This window comes from Sceloporus occidentalis, unplaced genomic scaffold, assembly GCF_023333645.1.
Source record: "Sceloporus occidentalis isolate IW3139 unplaced genomic scaffold, rSceOcc1.0.p SCAF_3, whole genome shotgun sequence".
NCBI classification, from domain to species: domain Eukaryota; kingdom Metazoa; phylum Chordata; class Lepidosauria; order Squamata; family Phrynosomatidae; genus Sceloporus; species Sceloporus occidentalis.
In genome coordinates, this window is record NW_028316983.1 from 200,046,356 (window position 1) to 200,067,767 (window position 21,412).

Here is a 21,412-nt window from a genome sequence, read left to right on the forward strand (position 1 = left end):
TATACGTTGCAATATGTATTGTTTCACTTTCTCTATATATATACAAGAAAATTAATAATGCACCAGAAGACAAGATGAACAAAATATGGGATAATCCAAGGTATATACTTTCATACATGGGGAGTACACTTGGAAAGATAGTGCATGGTAAGCAAAATATTTTCTTAATACTAATCTGATGAGTTACTCTATTCCTAAAGCAGGTCCTCTAGAATTCCAATGCTGATCAAAGGGCATGGTGCACTAGAAGGGGAGTTCCTGAAACATATCTGTCTTCAAATCCAATGAATACTATATATTTTTGTCAATTTCCTATTATAATAAGAAGAGGAACGACAAGCCAATAAGCTGGCAGTGCTTACCACTTGTCCAATGTTGCTTTAGTTGCCACAAACTAATTAGTGTTCCAGACCTGCAACATAAAATTGATTGAAAATTCAGTAATACTTCTGAAATGTGTCTCCCTTCTTGTTTGTTACAGGAATGCAGTTTGCTGTTGATTTTGGGAGGTAGATTAGACTGGGCACTGTATTTACTACCAAGTTTCACTGGAAGATATTTGGGAGACATAAAGAATAAAAAAAGTTTAAGGGCATATTTTCCTCATTCTTGTGTTAAAGTTAAATGAAAATAAACATCTGAAACACCAAGCATTAGGTTAGGAGCCTAACATTTCAGTAATTTTATTAATTTTATTAATATAAATGTGAGCAATTATACAAACAGCAAATATACCCATGGATCTTATCTATAACAGTAAACAAATGATGCCTGCATAATCTGTAGTCATTCATAAGGGCACTATGCTAAATACTACAAAATTTGACAATTTTTGATTGTCTCCTAAATTGCAGTGCTAATTTTCAAGGTGAAATTACAAATGGAGGACTTTCTAGAAGGAAAAGTAGGAGTAGCCATATCACATCAGGACATTCTGGTAGATGTTTCACAAATTTGTCAGTGCTGATCATCACACAATTTATAGTGTCCAGCTTCACCATAAAAATCCAGATTGATGTCACCTAAGAGTTAAGGAAATCCTCCTGCAACTCATAGTGCTCTGTTTGAACGTATTTGCACTCAGATAATGCTGGGTGATACTCCACCTAGTATAATAGTGAACACAAATGTGTATAAATTTAGTTGAAAAAATAAACAGGAAAAAGAAAGAGTGGTTCTAGGGGAAGAACATGCTATCTTCATACCCATTTACCTTCAATCTCCTTACCATGCCTGTTAAAGAAAAATAATACGCAGACCAAGAACAATAATATGCAGGCCAATAATATGCAGGCCAAGAACTGTAATAAAAATATGTCTTTCTACCTCTGCTGTAATAGATTGGGGTGAAAATAGACAGAGTCATATTTAAGTCATTCAAGTTAACTTAGGCTTGGAACAGACCACTATTTTGTGGCAGCCTGAGGCTAAAATTAGGGTTCGGGAGAATGGAGCAACTACACGCTCCCAAACCCTAGTACGTGTTGGTAGTGCCATCATGGTTCGGCGTCAACCACATGGGGGCCGCCATGATGATGCACGCGCCACACAGTGTGCAGACATTGCTGGCAGAAAGTGGCATCATGGCACACCCTTTGCTATTTATGGCACTACAAAAGGAAGCCGCTCTAGGCAGCTTCTTTCTGGCAGCACATCATTGTCATGCCATTTGGTGGCTATGGCAACAATGCAGGGCAAAGATGGGTGGTATGGAGCCGCCCATCTGTCGAGCCCCTAAGACTGCACACTGCAGAAATAATCCAGTGGTATAGCACATAACCTTACATTATGCTGTATCCAAAGAGTTGGTGGGAAAAAAGCTTCCCACCTGTTTTCCCCATAAGGGGGGAGGGCTTTTTCTTTTTAAGAGATCATCACAGAGAAGATCATGCTTCTGGATAAGGACAAATTAGTGTCCTAAAAAGACTGACCCTAAAATATAGCATTTTTCTTTGATCTTGTTTCTTATCTATTATTTCTTACCAAATAATAAATAAATTTATTATGTTTTTTATGCAAAGGGACCATGCAACACATTTCAGATCTCTCAAGAACCCTTTGCATACTGATTTTCCAGACAAACACAGTTATATCTTTCAATTACTGTATTATGCTTTTCTTTAACTTATACTAAAATAGAATAGTTACCTCTTGTGTTCTGTACTTTCTTCAGGTTATGAGATTATTGGCATGGAGAATATACCAGAAGGACCCGGGATGATTATTTTATATCATGGAACACTATGTTATGACTTAAATTTTTTTGCAGCTAATTGGTTTCTTCAGACAGGAAGAGTCTGTCATTCTGTGATTGAAAATCGCCTGTATGGTCTGCCAGGTACTGTACTTGTAATTCCACATTTAAAATTGCAATATTGTAGCTGCTTAAATTGTGGAAAGTTATGGAAGTAAATCCAGTTGTTGGTCCCAATCAAAATGCATTAAGTTAACCCTAATGTAAAGTATGGTTACTTTATATAATGGATGGAAAAATATTCCAACTCATATAATTCACTTTCCTATGGCCTCGGCTACTTTATGCTTAAACAGACACTGTGCCTTAACCCTCCCACTGGTGGTGTGTGGCCCCAGGACCTTTCCCAAATTGGAATCTGGCACATCATCACCTCATTTTCTCCTTACAACAAGATGAATGAATATTGCTAGGATCCAAAATCCACAAAACAGTGATATTTTGGGGTTCATCCAAAATGCACAAAATATTTGTTGAAAGCTTTCAAAGCTCTACTAGTGTCTTCATCAGGCAAAGATGTTAAAAATCATAGAGGAGAAAAAAATATGACAATGTTAGTCACAAGCAATATATAACAGAATTTTCAAGGTGATACCAATGACAGACAGTATTAAATCTGCATAGTTTGTGATTCCCCAAAATATGGATGGGAAATCAGTGGCCAGTGGACCATGTGTGGCCTGCAGGAATTCTCCATCCAGTGCACAGGTTTCTCCAGCTGTTGTTGCTGATCAGTTATTAGAAAAGGAGGGCTTGTTAAAAGGCTTTAAAGTGTTCATCCTAGAACTAAGCTCCTTGCAAGCAGAATAGTTTTGCAGCCAAGAAAACTGATTCACTGTGGACTTGAACACCCAGCTGTGCTTCATATAATGGATGGAAAAATATCCCAACTCATATAATTCACTTTCCTATGGCCACAGCTACTTTATACTTAACCAGATGTTGTGCCTTAGCCCTCCCACTAGTGACATGTGGCCCCAGGACCTTTCCCAAATTGGAATCTGGCACATCATCACCTCATTTTCTCCAACCTTGCAACAAGATGAATGAATATTGCTAACTTATTATTTGAGAAGTCTATTACCCAAAGGAAAGAAAACTTGACTACATTATATGATGCCCTGTATTCAGCTTAGTAGATCAAAACCCTTGAAGGCTCAATGGAAATATTTCACTTCTTCAGCAGTACAATCTGTCAAGTGGTCACAATAGCTATCAGATAACAAATAGAACAGGCAGGGTATACATAGGGTTTCTAACTTATGCAACCCTATGGTGAACTTATCATTGAGTTTTCTTGGCAAGACCTGTTCAGAGGAAACTTGCCATTGCCTTCTCATGAGGCACACTCTTCCCCTGAGAGAGTGTGACTCATCCAAGTTCATGATCAATCTGGAAATAGAAACCACATTTCCAGAGTAATAGTCTGGAATAATATATTGGCTATTGGGTTGGGGAAGGTTTTTGATCTGAAATGACTTGGTTCTTCAGTTAGGGGCTGTGCAGGCTGCACCTAAGGGGTAGCATGCAGGTGCCTCCATTTTTGCCAGATCGGGGCCACAGCAAGCGCACACCATGGCCCCAATCCAGCCTTCCAGGGCGCAAAAAGGAGATGCAAAAAGTGGCTCATTTTTGTGCCTTGGAAAGGGTATGGTGCTCCTTTGGTGCTGTGTCATCTGTACACAGCGCCGGAGGAGCACCATGATGCCACGTGCCATGTGGTGCAGCGCACGACATCACGGCACCCTGGGGGCAGAGCTGGGACATGTGTCATGGAGTTGCTATGCCCCAACTTCTTCCCCAGGCCAGCCCAAAGTGCTGGCCTGCACAGGACCTTATTCTGCCCCTTGTCTGCTTCTTTTGGGCTCTTCTGTCTGCTGCTCTCCACTAAAACAGCACTGTTATATCAGCAAATTCCTCTGCCAGTTGATTTCTGAGATCAAGTGGCAGAAAGAGGGTTATGCCAGCATTGTCACTGCAGCTAACAGAGGAACATTTTAACTGAGACAAGATGCTTGTTTCTGTTCATAAACCCCAACAGCAAGCATATCTCTAAGTCAGGGCAGTTGTTATCTAGCCACTCACAGAGTATCAGTCACATACTCTGCAGATACACAGGAAACCAAATAATTTATCTGGGTTCACTCAGAGGCTGAACAGACAGCCCTTAGGGGGTGGCCTGCAGATGCCTCTTTTTTTGCTGGATCAGGGCTGTGGCAATTGCATGCCACAGCTGTGATCTGGCCTTTCCATGGCACAAAAAGGAGTCGCAAAAAGCGGCTTTATATTGCACTGCAGAAAGGGTGCCATAGCTGCCAACACCATGGCTTTTCTGCACTCCTTTGGCACTGCATCATCTGGGCACAGTGCCAGAGTAGCACAGTGACATCACCTGCTGTGACAGCAGCATCAAGACAGCGTCAAGACATGTGTCATGTGGACACCATGCCACCACTCTGCACTGAGGCCGGCATTTATTGCCAGTCTGTCAAGCCTGTAAGTAAGCTTTCTAGCATTCTCAACACAGGGAACATAGCATTACTTACAAACAGAATTTCTTCATAAATACTATTCTGTACACAGCTATTCTGCAACATGTGTCTTTCCCCCCCCCCCCCCTTTCATGGCATATTTTAACAGGCTTAAAACTTTGTTTTCAACTGAATGGTTGCATTCCTGGCAACAGAGCAAAAAGTGTTGAAATCCTGAAAAAAGGCCAGTTATTAGGTATCGCACCTGGTGGAATGAGAGAAGCATTATTTGGTGACCAGTACTACAAACTCGTATGGGGTAACCGTACAGGTTTTGCCCATGTGGCTTTAGAAGCCAAAGTGGTGAGTGTGCTATTTATTTACTGTTTTCAAATTATGCTAAAGATACAATGCAATATGCAGGGATGTGAATGTACTTTGATTACTTCAGAAATAGAAGAATAAATTTTTAATGATGGGGAAGGAAAGCAAACACAAGGCAAGATTTTGTTAGTGTCATACATGTATGTAAATGTGGCTTCTGCACGCACATATGTCTTTTTTGGGATGGAGGGCAACGAACATTTCATTAGCCATTAATATACTCCCTTGGAAGCCTTGCCCTAGCTGTCAAACCCCAGGAGGAGTTGCTTCTGCTATGAATATCTGCCAGCTCCAAGCTGCCTCCTCATCCAATACAGACTTTTTCTTCTTGCCACCACCACCACCATGAGCAGCACTGTTGTGGCAGTGTACCTCTTTCTGGACTCATTGATGAATATTGCAAATACTATCACAATTTAAGACTACAGGAGAATAACAACACAACTGAATATACATCAACTATCCCAGAAGTTCCATGCCTTCCAGTGCAGAACTTGATTGGAGGCCTGTTATATATCTGCAGCTTGGTAGCACAGCAATCTCTGAAACAAACCTTAAAGCCCTAAATAAACTATACAAAATAAATACATAGAAGATACAAATGTTTAACAGAAATTCCACTGTGAGGAATGTTAACTTTTTTCCACTCCTAAATACATAATTGAAAAACCCACTAACCTGTTCAAGGTGAGAAGTGTCTAATCATTAGCCTTGGCAGCAGCAGCTCTTGTCCTCTCTAGCTCTCCCTCTCTTTCTGAACTGAACTAATAAGAATAGCCATCCTTTAGGGTTTCCTTATCCAGTGGGCCAAACAAATAATTCATAGGGTTTACAACTGCATAATATATTAACCAGACTTCAGCCATAATCATTTTAGTCCAAACTAAAGTTGCCCCAATGAATTAATAGAACTTACATAACAGTTCCCATGGAGCCTATAGCTGAAGCAACTAAGGAGTTCAGTACACATCTAAATGAACCAGCTTACCTTGCCCAGTTTGAATCCTCTTCCAGGATGTAGCTGGATATTATATGCATTTTGCCACCCATGCCACCCCCCACCTCAAACCCACCTAAATCCCAGCTAAAATCTGAGCTCAGCCAGCTGATTTGCAAAGCCAGGAAGCTCCTGACATTGCAAATCGGCTGGCTGAGCACGGCTGGGAGCCAAGTTTTAGGCAAAAGGTGCCATCAGCAGCAGAATGCATATGATAATATCCAGAAGAGGATTCAAACCGGGCAAAGTAAGCCGGTTTATGTAACTGTGCACTAAACTCCTAAGACACATAGTTTAGCACTACGGATGCCTAAGGAGGACATGAATCAATTTTTTGCTATAGCATTGGAAATATTGTATAGTGTCTAGTAAAATAAGATATTTCCTTGAGCTTAATGCCAATCTAAAATTATTATTATTATTATTATTATTATTATTATTTGCTTTTTAGTTCCTGGGTTTTGTTTGTTTGTTCATTTGTTTGCTCGTGTCTCTGTACATTTAAGACACTGAGTGAAAAGTTTATTCATAGTAATAATCTTTATTAGGAATTACAATGCCAAATTCTTCATTTATGGGCTATTTGTAATCACTGTGCTGTTAGGTGAGCCTTCATAACAAAATAATTGCTATGGTGAAACTCGTTTCTCATCCATTCTTTCATCCTTTTTAGCCCATCATTCCCATGTTTACACGAAATATTCGTGAAGTTAACAGACCAATTGGAAATACACGTGAGCTTGGTTTCCTAAATTTCTTCTTGTAATTTCTTGATCTGTTCCTTAAAACTGTTTTCACAGTCTGCTTGATAATCCTCATTTACTTTTTGCATGTCTGTTCATGGAAATATGTGTGTACAGACTGTACAATATTGTCTAATTAGACATTAATGGCACTGTCAACATGGCTGATCCTGAAATACCCTTCTAAACAGACTCAGCACTGAAGATTTCCTTGACAGTGGAGTTTATTGCACACCAAATAAATTCGACTCACCTCTCCTGGGTTAGATTCGATTATGGGATGCAATCGGGTATTATCACATGCAAAATGCCGCCACTGCCACTGCCCAATTGCATCCCGCCTAAAATCCAGCTATAAGCCACACTCAAAGCTTCCCAACTTTGTAAATTGGCCATCTGAGTATATCTTGTAGCTGGGTTTTAGGTGGGATGCAGTAAGGTGGTGGTGGCATTGGTAGCATTTTGCATGCGATAAAACCTGGCTGCATCCCATACTGGAATCTAACCCAGGAGTCGGGTTTATTTGGGATGCAATAAACTCCTATACGTTACCACATGGTACTTTGGAATAAAAGTCCTGGGGATGCAGTCCCTCTCTCCAAAAAGCCCTGCAGTCTCCACTATAATATGCCTGGTAAAAATTTTAAAAATCCCCACCAAACTATTCTCATTCAGTTCATTCCAGTCTTCTCAGCTCCCTCCCTAGATCAGTTTGGTAATGTTGAAGGTTTTTTTTTTTATGTTTTCTTTGGAGTGAACCAAATCCTGTGGTATTTCATTGTCTGTATCATTCAGATTTTTCTTGTCACAACACTTTAGAAGGAGGTTTTGGTACTGACCAGATCCTTGGGTGGGCTGCATGCTTCCTCTTTATAGCACTGTATAAAAGATCTTGGGGATGGAACCAATCGGAGACAACCCTAGGAAATATGTAACTCCAAGGTAGATGGGGGAGTCTCACATAGTGGCCCATGCCCACATGGACCCCCACAGCCTACCATAAAATAGTTCTTCCCAGCAGGCAGATTGGAGGAGGGGCTTCATCAGATGGCATACAGGAGGCCTGCTTGGATCTAAGCGCTAAAGGACCTAACAGCTACTACCAATAAAGTTATGGCCTTGTCTTTTAATACAACAATGTACATGTGCGTGATTTCATTATTCCTTCTCCCCCTCTAACTACTGGACCTTCAGAAGAAGTTGGTAGGAATGAGTAAACACAGGGGCAAAACTCAGACCTTATTCAGGGAGACATACCATGAGAGCTTTTAGTTGTTCTTGCTCTATTGCCAGGAATCACAAAGTTTTGGATATGCCTAAAAGACAGAATGAAAATATTGAGAAGCAGGAAAGAAATAGGTAACAATGGCACAGAGAATGAACATGAAACTCTTTATCTCAGAACTGTGGTTTTACCTCAGAACTGTGGCACTTACCTAGCTATTGGGATGTGTGTGCTATAAACTAGCTGTCTATAATTCATCCAGTGCCATAACAATATTATTAGGGGGTTCTAAGGGTGACATTTATTGCTTATTTAAATGTTCATCACAAATCATTAATGAGTTAGTGTGTGTGATATCTGGCCTATAATATCTGTCTTTACAACATGTTGGAAACATATTCAGCTTCCCTGCGGGCTTTGGTCTAGTTGTTCTTAGGTAAGGATCACTCCTTTGAGTTCTCCTCTTGATTAGTCCTATACAGCGCACCCTCGGCTTACGCGGGGATCCGTTCCAGACCCCCCCCCCACATAAGCTGAATTCTATGCATGCTCTAGCCCCATTGGCATGAATGGGGCATGTGCATGCTGCAGCGCGGTGGCACATACATCACGGGTGCGCACCCCATTCATGTGAATGGGATGCGCTACCCTGTGCACTCTCCCGCAGCTTTCCGCATATGGTCAAAGCCGCATATAGCACGCCCATGTATGATGCGGGCACACTGTATTTCTTTTAAATATAGCCAAAACCGCGTGGTTTTCCTTGGCAGTCCACCATCCCAAAACTGGTCCTGATTGGCTTCTAATATCAGACCAGGTTTGGTGCCTTCTGTTATGCCTTGGACTTGGCTGAAATCACCTCTTCTCTTTGATATCCAGTGATAGTGGGCATCCTGTGTATGATCCAAGCTTCCATAGTCTCAAAATGGGTACATCACATAGCATTCTTGGAGTCACCACCAGGAGATGTTGTCCTTTTACATAAAATGAGGTATTAAGATACTAAAAGGGAATGGCACCTGGCATGGAAAGAAACTCCATTCATCTTGCCATCCTGTCTTGGAAACATGCCTAATTTACACCTCCCCTCCTTTCTGGGAAGACCAAACTTCTGGGAAGAGCGAGCATCAGGGTGCATGCCCAACCTCCACCCCAAGCCACCATCATGCCATCTCTTCAGCCCCTTAGTTTATTTCCAGGCAGAAGTGCTGCCAGTTTTGTAATTGCTAGCCCCGCTTCACTACTCTGCCAAGAGAACGAATGAGTCTCCATTGTCCATCTTAACACTGGCAGCAGAAGAAGGAGCAACAAACATCCAGGTTGTATGTTCCCCTTCTAAACCCTTTTCTATTCCAACCTAACTCTTTATTCCCTATTCCTAGTGTAGGTGTGTGTGCATGCATGTGCATGTGTTAGTATGTGTGTGGATTTTTCTCTTTTAAATAAAACTTGTAACTTTGAGCTGCCTCTGGACTTCTTTGTACCTTCAGAACTGCTATACACAGGTAAAGATTCCTAAGTAACACAGCCAATTCCATTTGAGCTAATTTTAATTCCATATATATATATATATAGAGAGAGAGAGAGAGAGAGAGGTTTGGTGATCAGAAGTAATGCCTTGGCTGTGCTAACACTTCAGAATATTTAGGCCTAAGCACGAGATGTCCAACAATATTGCCCCTGAATACAGGATTTTTGCCTCAAAAACAGTCAACACTGGTCCTTGATCAAGATGGTGACACTAATTTGTGAGAAGGGAATATTTGATGCTAGATCCTGTCTATACTTGGGTGTGATATACTGGCTATTTGGACAGAAAGAAAACTTCCCATTCTCTTCAGTTGAACGTTTTTCTCATTCAAATTGGATCTGTTAAGACTAAAGTATGTGGATTGGGGGGTGAGCTCTACAACTGCCAATAATTTATACAGTTCATGTACATCCCGGCTATATGTGATGAGGGAAATGGGTACCCAGGGCAAAGTGATATGTTTAATACCATGTGTAGTCTGGATCTTCTATTATTTAATTCTCGTTTCTTGGGTTGGATTCCTGCCACTCTTAAAATTTAAGATACCAGACAGTCTCCAGTCTGATAACATGCAGCATGAGCTGAATCTGAAATTATGTCATTTCCTCCACAGGATTTACCAGATGGCTATATGAAAAAACTCGATGGTTTTTCCTCCCTATTGCTGGATATTTTCCTGTCAAATTATGTACATATATTGGAGAACCCATCCCATATGATCCGAATATAACTGCACAAGAGCTAGTAGAAAAAGTAAGTGAAACTGCTCAGGAAAATATAAACATTAAATCAATTTAGGGATAAAGTTTTTCATTTTTGTTATGTTCTGCATACTTATTTACATCCTCCTTGTTCAGGAATGGACATTTAGTACAGGGGGCCCTTGGTATCTGCTGGGATTTTGTTCTAAGCCCCTCTGTGGACACCAAAATTCCTGGATGTTCAAGTTCTATTAAATACAATGGTGTAGTAAAATGGTGTCCCTTATATAAAATGGCAAAATCAAGTTTTGCTTTGTGGAATGTGTAGGGGTGTGTGTGGGGGGGGGGGGTATTCTAGCTGTTAATGCTTGGCTCCATGGATGAAAAAATCCATGGATATGGAGGGCTGACTATATGTGGACTGGTACATAGTTTGTTCCATATAGCCTTTCTCTCCTGGTGTTTGTTGAGACTCATTATATGATATAAAGCTGGGATGAAGGACTAGGGCTGCTCTGGCCCCTAGGAGACTTTAGCAGGATGACTTCACAGATTTTTTTTAAAATTATTTTTGCTCCCAAACATCCTTCATGGCCATGGAAAAGGAAAAGGAAAACCTGGCCATGATTTCAGCCATCTCTGGTCCATTTTAGGCTCAGCAAAGGCTCTTTTTTTCCAACTAGAAGTGACATTCAAGTCCCTTCTTACTAAAGAAAAACCTTTCCTCAGCCTAAAATTGCCTAGGAGGAGTGAAAATGTGTTAGCATTTGATTGGCATGCGGCTTCTGCATAAGCTGGAAGCCGCATATAGTGCATCCGCATATGGCGCAGGCGCATTGTACTAAGGCAAAGTTCTACTAGGGGGTTAATTTATTCTTTCAGTTTTAAAGTTGTGGGATCTTCATGGATATTCCGTGCCCACATGGATATTCCCTCTACTCCAGAGGGCAATTTCACTGGGGCCCCACTCCTCTACTCAGTGATTGCCATGTGGAGCACTTCACCTGCAGCAGAATACTCGCAGACAGAAGCTAGGGCATCGCCATGTTGCTGTACCTCTTTGGTACCTCTATTATTGTTATTATTTTGTACCATCTTTCTAGCCTAAACAAAAAAAAAATGATGTAAATAGTTGGTCAAAATAAATTATTGTTCATTTGTGGATCTCTCTTCTCTACTCCATTTGTTGTTGATTATTTCCTCATATAACAATAGCATAGGGGAAATGGGCTAGCAGCATTGCATTTCCTTTCCAGTTGCATGAGATGTAGTACATTTGTTCTTATGGTCTTTAGGTTTGCTACCACTTCTGCAACTTTTTCTGCAACTGGTTCTGGGCCCTTCTATTCATCAAGACTATCTCAGGGTCATATTTGCTGAAGGTTTTCTTGATGGCTGTGTCTAAGTGGTGGAACTCCATCTCAAATAATGCTAGCCTGTTTCCCTCCATATTGTTCTGCTGCCAACACTCATATACTTTTTATTTAGATAGGTCACTGGTAATTGACTAATTGCTGAGGAAGAGTTTGTAAAAATAGGTGTGTTGTTTCCTTACTGCTGTGCTTTTAAGAGCTTTTATTTCTATTGCATTTTAATAATAGCATTTACTTAACTGTTTTTGACAGTATATTTTGTGTTTTTATATGTCCCATATGATTGAGAGAAAGATAGGATATAATTCAAATAAATAAATATTTGCACTGGAATGAAGAGACAGCAGGAGGCACATGGCCCATTTTGAAAAACTGAACGAAAATGTAAATTTAAACAGCAAGCTAGAATTAAGACCAAGGGGCTGGTGATGGAAGACCATGCTGGATTTCATGCTGGAAATTATGTAGCCACTGTGGGAAAATGGAGACAAATGCAAAGACAAACATGTTTCTATCTTGCAGTGCAGTTTACCTGAATAATAATTTTAAAAATCATGAAATCATGAAAACAGCATTTTGTTTGTGTGTGCATGTACACATACACACAAAAACAATAGTATTTGCAGGGGAGGGGGCACTACAAGTAAGAAAAATTCATAGACAATCATATGGAAGGGAAAGGCCCACAACTTCATAAAGTAGACTTGACAGGAGGGGTTGGCCCAAGTCATGGGTCCGGATCTTGCATCAACCAACCCGACTGCTGATCGATGAACCCCACTGCCCAGTCATGGCTGGGCACAGGGATGGCAAAGGGAGGGAACTGGATGTTTATATCTCTGCCCTTTGTCACCAAGGGATGCTGATAAGGAGTTCATTGGCGACTCCTTCTCCATCTCAGCACCCTTGGGGCCCTATTGGACTCCCAAAATCAGTGCTCCGCAGCACAGATAGACCCACCCACCAGAACCATGACTCTTGCTACTGCCACAAAAAGCTAGCCTCTCGATAGGGGTCCGCCTTTCACCAACCCCCAGCTGAAAGCTGTACCGTAACCCAAAGAGATAGCCCAATTCCTAGTCTCCTCAGGTAAGGAGCACCAAGGGTGTTCCCCTGCAGGAGTCTAACCATGGTTGAACATATCCAGCAAAGGCCCTAGACTTTCACCTGCCCAACCGTTTTATGGCATCAACAGAAAGGCCACAGTCCGCTGCAGTGTTAGCAGCCTCAATGCGCAAGAAATGTCTTCCAAACTCCTCCATTGGCAGCCTGATGTATCGCAGGGTCAGTCTGAGCATTGCCACCAGTTGAAACCAGGTGAGGGGGGTTCCACCGTCATGTAGAAAAAGCAAACCTTCAGTTTGGGGGCGGGGCGGGATGCAAGGTACCTGTGCAAAGTCCAGACAGGACAAAGCTGGCTGCTGTTAATCTGAACTAGCTTGATGGTGGAGTCTTTCCCCATCTGGTCACACTTGGATTTGCAAAGAACTAACAAAACATCATGTCCAACGAAAGAGACATCTTCTCACCTTAGCACCCTCCTGGCTCAGTCCTTCCTGGAAGAGGGAACCAGCTCACCCACTTGTAGGGCCCCCCAAAAAAGTGGTTGAGGATCCTGACTACCATCTGGTTGTCATACCAGAAACAAACAGCCTTCTTTCTAAACAGACCCCCCCCTCCCCAAATATGAACTGCAACTAAGACTGGGAAGAACTCTGGGAACTTGAGGTCCCGGAGGATCCCACCTTGTGCCCACTGGCATTGAGCACACCAATGTCCTTGGAAGAAGACTCCGAAACTCAAACTCCCGGCAGCATCCAAGTGGACTTGGAGCCCCTGATTTTAGGTTCTGAGCATCTGAAGCAGGGATCCTGAAAGTCTGAGTGAATCCTTCTTCCGAAAAGAGGGCTGCCTTTTTGTTCAGATATTTACATAGAAGGGGGTGCAGTACCAATGAGTACACAGGTGTAAAAGTGAGGACAAAAACGTGCCAGGCAGCCCCAGGGGATTTATTTTGGACCCCCATCCCTATGGTTCTGGAGCTAGAAGTTCACTCTTTTTATTTCATAGGCTGTCAGGCTGGGGCGTCCTGCCGTAAAGGCCTGCTGAGCACCACCAGGGCGAGAGCATGGAAGCTTGATGTGTGGGCCTAGGCAAAGCTCACAACTGTGTGTCAGCTTGCAGTGAAGGCAGACACGTTTTCCCAACTGGAACTCCCAGCACACAGACCTGCAGGAGTCATGCTTCCCTGCCCAACTGAAGAGATTGGAAGAATCTTCCCTCCCTTTTATGTGAGGGCCTAAAAGGACTAACCATAGCTTATCATTGATAAGCTCCCACCGGCCCCTGCTGGTTTGGGATGCCAGCTTGCGGAAAGTGGTTTCAAACTCAGTGCCCGCCAGCCTCTCCCACTAGAGCCCTAGCCTTAAGGACATTGGCCATGTGATTGGAAAGGTAACATCCCCAATCAGTATATGTCATTTGGATTACTCCCACGAATAGACAGAATAACCCACTAGCCAGTTAGAGAAGGATTACACGACCGGGTCAACCTCCACCTCCCTCCTCTCTTTTCCACATAGAGAACACCCCTCCTCCCTCTCATGTTTAAGAAAAGTGAAAATATCCACAAAGTACTGTCTTAGGATCCCTGGTTCTTATTCATTCACTCATTCATTCATTCATTCATTCATTCATTCATTCTGAGATGGATACCAGGGGGATCCTCATCGTCACTGAAAGTGGCTAAGGCCATAGCCTGCTGATCCTCCCAAACCCCCCTCAGCCCAGAACGGTAGGTCCTCTGTCTTATGGCCCAGATTGATAGGCCAAGGATGCCAGCCTCCAGAGAGACCTGGAGCACGCACCACCACCACCAAAATGGCCAGCCCAGTGAGTCAGGTGGCCTCTATTCTGAGCAGAAAACATAATTTTTCTTCGCAGAAATGTTATTACTGTCTGTATAGGATTTTCTTCATCTGGATTTCCTGACATTTCATCTGGATTTCTTTGACATTTCCTGGCATCCTGAATTGCTTCAGTAAAAACAGATCAGTTCTGTTTAGTATTTTTGATTTCTCAAGCTTATACTAACAAAACAAAGTTCTTAGAAAAGGCCAGATGTCATGTCTATGTAAGAAAACTTTCATTACACCATAATGTGCCACCATTATTCACAATCTGTTCGTATATACACAAGCACACACACAAATATGTAGGGGAAATGATCTGTTTCACATCTGTTTTTTTTAAATCTTATATAGCAAGACAAGGCATTGTTATTTGTTGTTAACTACTTTCAAATCATCCCCAACTCATGGCAACCCTGGGGATGAGACATCTCCAAGACCCCCTACCCGCCATAGTTCTGCTTAGGTCTTGTAGATCTGTGCCCATAATCTCCCTAATTGAATCTATCCATTTGGTATACGATCTCCCTCTCTTTCTACTGCCTTCCACCTTTCCTAGAATTATGGTCTTTTCTAATGAGTCATGCCTTCTCATGATGTGCCCAAAAATACTAGCTAAGATAGTCATGATGCATAAGGGACCCACACTTTATAAATTTCAAAGGCTGTCTGCTTCAATGGAGCTTAAGGGTTTACCCTCGCATATTGCTCTACCTACAGTATAAAATTACTCAGAAATCAGATAATCTAATCACATTTAGTCCTTGTACATGCCAATTTTAGCACTGGTTACCTCCTAATTTTGTATGTGATATTTCTGTAGGGTTTTTTAAAAAAATAATGTTTACAATGTTATATTTCCCCTTTTTGTTTTAACAGACAAAGATTGCTATTGAAAATCTCCGTGATAAACATCAACAAATACCAGGAAATATTTTAAGAGCTCTTTCAGAACGATTTCAGAAACATCACAAAGAGAACTAGCCTTCATATATTTTATACACTGGTATGCCTTATTAGCCAAATGTCTAATTAAAATATTCATATCTTTGTGAGCAATGTGTCAAAATAATGAATACTTGTATTTAGAATTTTATAAAATACTCAGCAAATATTCACTTCTGTAAATTTCCTGATAGTATGCTCCAAAATAGACAGTAGAATCATAGAGTTGGAAGAGACTACAAGGGCCATCTAGTCCAACTCCCTGCCATGCAGGACCTCTCAATCAAAGCATCCCCGACAGATGGCCATCCAGCATCTACTTAAAAACCTCCAAGGAGGGAGACTCCATCACTCTCTGAGGGAGTGTGTTCCACTGTCGAACAATCCTTACTGTCAGGAGGTTTCTCCTAATGTTGAGGTGGAATCTCTTTTCCTGGAGCTTGCATCTATTGTTCCGAGTCCTGTTCTCTGGAGCAGCAGAAAACAAGCTTGTTCCCTCCTCAATGAATATTACTTTCTTCTAAATAAAGTTGACTAACTTTATATTTTTCTTTGTGTTTTCATTGAAACATTGTAAAGTGAACTGTTTTTGTGTTTTGTTTTTTGGACAGTGAACTTTCTCTTCTGATCAGAATCTGTTTGTATTTCACCTCCAATTAAACCAAAAATTAACATGAGGAACATACAGGCATTCCTGCATCAGGTGTTACTTGAGGACTGCGGCAGGACATCCAGGGGTGGGACTTCACCTTCCAGGGGCAGGGCATCTGCCTTCTGGGGGCAGAATTTCGGGGGGAACTCAAGGCACACTCTCAGCCTCAGGTTGCTAATAGCAACCGCTTGCCAGAAAACACCAGGATAATTTGACCTTAGGGTCACCATTACAATTTGAAGGCACCACACACACACAGAAGTCAAATTCTCTCAGACTCAGAAGATGGCAGTGGAAATCCCCCTCTGATGAAGGTTGCCCCATGATAGTTTCACCTTAGGGTTACCAGGAACCAATGCTCAGAAGGGAGGGACGGTGCTCTGGGCCCATAAGTTGGAAACGACTTGGAGACCCAAAACAATTATTATTATTATTATTATTATTATTATTATTGTTTTTGTTGTTGTTATTGTTATTGTTATTGTTATTAAACTTTATTTATATAGTGCTGTAGATTTACAATAACAACAAGCATAATGAAGCATAGAAAGTACAGTACAAGAACGAGAACAGAGAGACAGTGGTTTGAGCGTGTTCCTCTGGAGACCAGGGTTTGAATCCCAGGTCAGCCATGGAACCCCATGGGCAAGTCACACTATCTCAGCCTCAAATGACAGCAATGGCAAAAATCCCCTCTGAACAAATCTTTAAAACGTGAAGACATAACAACAATATGTAATATACATGTAAATAAACCCGATGAACTGAAATTATATTTCTGTTTTTAGCTTTTATGTTGTCAAGTCTTCCATTTTTCTTGAACTTCTTAAATGTCCCCAATTTAGACCATGGCTAAGAAGCGTGGATTTATATTTATAGAAATGTTTTGTAACGTTTATTTTGTAATGTCCTCCATTTTGAGCATGGCTAAGAAGCATGAATTTACAGGAGTGTTTTTTACTGTTTATTTGATCAAGCCCTACATTTTTCTCGAACGTCTTCCCCAGAACACCCGTGCATACTGATATTCCAGACTAACAGGTCTGGTTCTCTGAATTCATACCCACTGCAGAAATGTAGGGCTATGAAACCCACTAGAGACTCTTTCACATGGAGGCACTTCCCATTGCTAAAATGCCAGCAAAGGGTTCCTGAAGTGTTCCTGACTCATGAAGGTGGGATAGCCAGTCACACTTCTTAATGTATATACGCATGTATAAGCCTAGAAATTTAGGTTGAAAAAGAGACCCAAAAAACCCTGAGTCAATGTATCCATGGGTCAATGTAAGTACTGTATTTTAATTCACTCACTGAGACATATACGTACACAAAACCATCTCCTGATGAAAGGCAAGAGTTTAATCTGCCCTGGAAGCACTGACCACCTTCTGCTCTCTCATCCATCCAGCCTTTATTACAAGCAGTTATGCCCACTAGAATTTTGTAAGTTCTTTGGCAGTGTTTTCCTTTGCTTCAACCTTCACATCCTTCATTCCATGCCCTTAACTTTTACCCTTGATTTATCTACAAGTCATATCAAAATCTGTCATTTTAGCCCCCAAACCTGCCCTCGACTTGTACATGAGGTCGAATATATACATTAATCATCATTGAGGTGTCCCGCTTCTCTCCCGTTGTCAAAGCATTCGCGGAGCAGTCATTTCTTGAATAATGGAAGTTCTTGTTATTCAAAAAATGGCTGCTCTACAAATGTTTGACAAGCAGGACACCTCAATGACGATTAAGAAGCATGACTGGCTATCTCATCTTCATGCTTCAGGAATACTTCAGGAAGATTTTACCAACAGTAAGGCTCTGTGTGACAAGGGCCTAGGAGGAAACCTTCAGCAGGACATCCTCTCTCAGCCTCAGAGGAAAACAAATGGCAAGCTGGAAGGCACAGAGCACAGACACATGTACACTTGGGCAGGACACACTCTCTCAGTCACAGAGAATGACAAAGAAATTTGCCAAGAAAGTATGGGGGGAGAGAAGGGAAAAGAAGGAATGAAGAGTGAGGAAAGGAAGGGAGGACATGTAGGACACCATCAGGGAAGGGGGGAAGAGAAGAGAAAAGAAGGAAGGGAGGGAGGGAGGAAGGAAGGAAGGAAGGAAGGAAGGAAGGAAGGGAGAGAGGGAGGGAGGGAGGGAGGGAGGACACGCAGGATGCTGGCAGAGAAGAGGGAAAGAGAAGGGACAGGAAGGAAGAGAGGAAAGGGAGAGAGGGGGAGGGGAGGGAAGAAAAACCTTGTTTCAAGAAATGTTCAAGACACACTCCCACATCTGGGAGGAGGAGGAGGAGAACAAAAAGGCATTCTGCGGGGGCCTGTGCCTCGTGGAGGATGGGGCTTCTAACAGGGTCTTGGTTTTGCATTGGAGATCCAGGCTGCAACAAGGAGTCGCCTGCTACACCAGAAGTGGCATGCGTGCCATAGGTTCACCAACACAATCCTATAAAGTTCCTTTTTCTGTGCAATGACAGGTATGATAGTCACAATAAGATATCGATGTTGAGGAAATGAAACAACCAGGTCAAGTAAGAACCAGTACAGACCGGCACAATATGCCAGCTTCCTGCAAGCTTGGGGACGTGTCATACGGATGACACACACCCTGATGGCACCCCGAAGCCAGCATCTTGTGGCGTCACTGCCCACATGGGGGCAACCTTTTGGCGCTCCAGCTGCATGGCATTTAGATGCCGCATGCTGAGAAGCATCAAAGTCTCGTCAGAAGCAGAAAGGGTGGCTTTTTCCCAGTGCAACTAGGAGCAACATTTTGTTGCTTCTTTTTGGGCCAAAAAAATGCCAGATTGGGGCTGCAGCATGTGGTTGCTGAGGCTCTAATCCAGCGATCAAAGAGGTGGTGTCAAACCACCCCTTTAGGGCCCTCTGTTTTGGCCCATAGCCTTGCATAAGTAAACAAAAACATTTTGAAACTTCCAGATAGCTTTTGGATGCTGCTTCCATCCACTTCCTAGTTCTTTTTTCCAAAAGGTTTCTTTCATAGACTTCCACTTTTCTTATGATTTCCATTTTGGTTGCCAAACATACAGATCTAGGGTGGAAGGGACACATACCAAGAGGCAGCTGTTGAGGCAGGCTTATCAGTTCTCCCCTTTTCTCTCTGTTTTGCTGTTATTGCATTTTCAATAAGAGATTCTGGATGCAACTGCTTTTTATCTTGTGTAACGAGCTGACTACAAACCAGCCAATCAGAAGCCAGGGGCCCTAAGCCAATCAGGTGCTGCCTTAGGAATTTGAAGATTCCGTTTGGCAGTTGGGCTGGGTCAGTTGGGGTTAGAATGTTGAGAGATGAAGTTGGGTTTTTGGACTCCTGAGGGTTGAAGCAGGAGTTGAGTTGAGGAGACAGTTAGGGGAAGAGTAGGTTCCAGAGGGGAACTTGGTTATAGTCTAGAGAGAGGGACCTTTAACCAGTTAGAGACTCCAAGTGAAGGAAGGATTATAGTAAGCCTGAGAGGCAATACTGTAGTGTTTAAACTTAGGAAAGTAGGCAATAAGGACAGTGTCAGTGTCCTTAACAGCTGGTCATAGAAATACTCTGTAACAAGTTGAACTGTGGTAATATAGTAACCAGTAAGAAGTAACACGTGCCTGAACTAACAGTTGTTTAATATCATTTAGTTCAAGAAATATTTGTTCAAACCTTTTGTTAAATAAAGTTCATATTTTGTTTTATCCAAAGACTGGTCTGCCATATATATTGTATCCACGCTACTATATTATATCATACTGTGAACTTGCCACATAAGAAAGGGGGTTCGTTATATACATTGGGTGGCAGCGGGGTGAAGAAAGAAAACCACATAGGACTGCCATAAGGAGGAGGAGTGTTGTACCGTTACAGCTGTTATAGGCAGGTACACAAAGCCACAGTAAAGTATGATCTCCCACAACAATTATAGGCAGGCTTACCAGTTCTCCCCTTTTCTCTGTTTTGTTGCTATTGCATTCTCAATAAGAGATTCTGGATGCAACTGCTTTTTACCTTGGCTGTTATAGGCAGGCACACAGAGCCACAGTAAAGTATGATCTGCCACAACAAAATCTCATTCTTTCCCAACTCAAATTGCATTGGTTATTGTAAGCATGCTTCTGCAACCCAGCACTAAAAGCCTGTGTTTCTCCAAACCAACTTAACCATCCTTCAAGTGTCAATGGTGCCATAAAACTACCATCAACGGCCACTAAGGCTTCTGTCATTTGTGAAAAGCTGCCTCTGGATTCCTGCTTTTCTCCTCTGCCTTGAGTGATTTTGAGTTCTCTCTATCAATAACTGTACCCTGGCTGCTGGACTGTTTAGGTATTTCTAGCTAGATCTTCCTTCACTCTGATTCATAATGGCCAACATCCCCACGTTCTGTGTTGTCTAAACTTCTGAGCCAATACAAGTCCAACATTCCAATAAATGTGGAATGTTAAGGGCCAAAATACAATAAAACATGAGCAGTTAGCATTCCTTCTCCCTATCCATAAGGCAGAAACCTGGCTTTCTAAACAGTTCTCTTTGACAATCAACTATAAGTGGCAGAGCTGGAAAAATAAGTGGGAAGGGATTAACACATTAACTTAATTACTAATAATCAAAAAAGGTCTAATTGTGGTCAAAATCCTGCATAGAGAGACATTATCTCTGCCTCATTGATACTTTGCCTCCTGGAGAATCCCTCACCAAAAAAATCCATCTTTTCAGTGTGGTAGCATCTCCCCAAGGGAAGAAGAGAACAAGAGAGCAACAAAGATATATTCAGCCATTTTCTTTTAGATGAATGCACTTTGACATCTCAGGCCCATCTGTTTCACATTATTTCTTGGCCATTTATATTTGGGCATTTTTCAACCAAATTTGTGTGGAAAGCTGCTCTCATGTACAAAAAACAACAACAACAACACTCTGCCTCACACAAAAAGTCCCTCAGAACTCCCAGCAGCTCCTAAGATATTCTCAAAATGGTAGCAGGAGGTGACACAATATGAAGTCTGGTTCCCATTTGGGGAAGACCTCCAATGATGTCAGAGATATGTGAGAGTACTCCTGAGGGTGTGGCTTTCAGGGGAGTCAGAGCAGGAAAACTGAACCTTGGGTCTCATGCAGTTGCTCACAGTCATCTACATTATTGCTGCTGTATAGGTGGAAGATAGTGGGGTGTGCAAAAGGGAGGAATGCACCATAGCTACTAGATGTAGATGCTGAAGAACAGTAGACA

General features: G+C 42.0%; 1 protein-coding gene and 1 long non-coding RNA gene across 3 annotated transcripts in view; one reads left to right on the forward strand and one right to left on the reverse strand.

Moving 5' to 3' along the window:
- The window catches only part of LOC149317331 (uncharacterized), an 11,569-nt gene extending 3,410 nt beyond the window's left edge, over window positions 1-8,159 (reverse strand). Inside the window, exons 1-3 of one of the 2 annotated variants that reach the window (XR_016280743.1) lie at window positions 8,107-8,159; window positions 5,788-5,868; window positions 363-412 (exon numbers count right to left, since the gene is read on the reverse strand). This is a non-coding gene — a long non-coding RNA (uncharacterized LOC149317331). Of the gene's footprint in view, window positions 1-362; window positions 413-5,787; window positions 5,874-8,106 lie in introns of both variants that reach the window. The other variant, XR_016280742.1, reaches the window with a different exon arrangement.
- The window catches only part of LOC149317332 (DGAT1/2-independent enzyme synthesizing storage lipids-like), a 15,741-nt gene extending 169 nt beyond the window's left edge, over window positions 1-15,572 (forward strand). Inside the window, exons 1-6 of the mRNA XM_089518874.1 lie at window positions 1-147; window positions 2,174-2,338; window positions 4,895-5,088; window positions 6,780-6,840; window positions 10,219-10,358; window positions 15,468-15,572. The exon at window positions 1-147 is cut by the window's left edge and continues 169 nt beyond it. Coding sequence (XP_089375000.1) covers window positions 1-147; window positions 2,174-2,338; window positions 4,895-5,088; window positions 6,780-6,840; window positions 10,219-10,358; window positions 15,468-15,572 — 812 coding nt within the window. The remainder of the gene's footprint in view (window positions 148-2,173; window positions 2,339-4,894; window positions 5,089-6,779; window positions 6,841-10,218; window positions 10,359-15,467) is intronic.
- The last annotated feature ends 5,840 nt before the right edge of the window (window positions 15,573-21,412 follow it).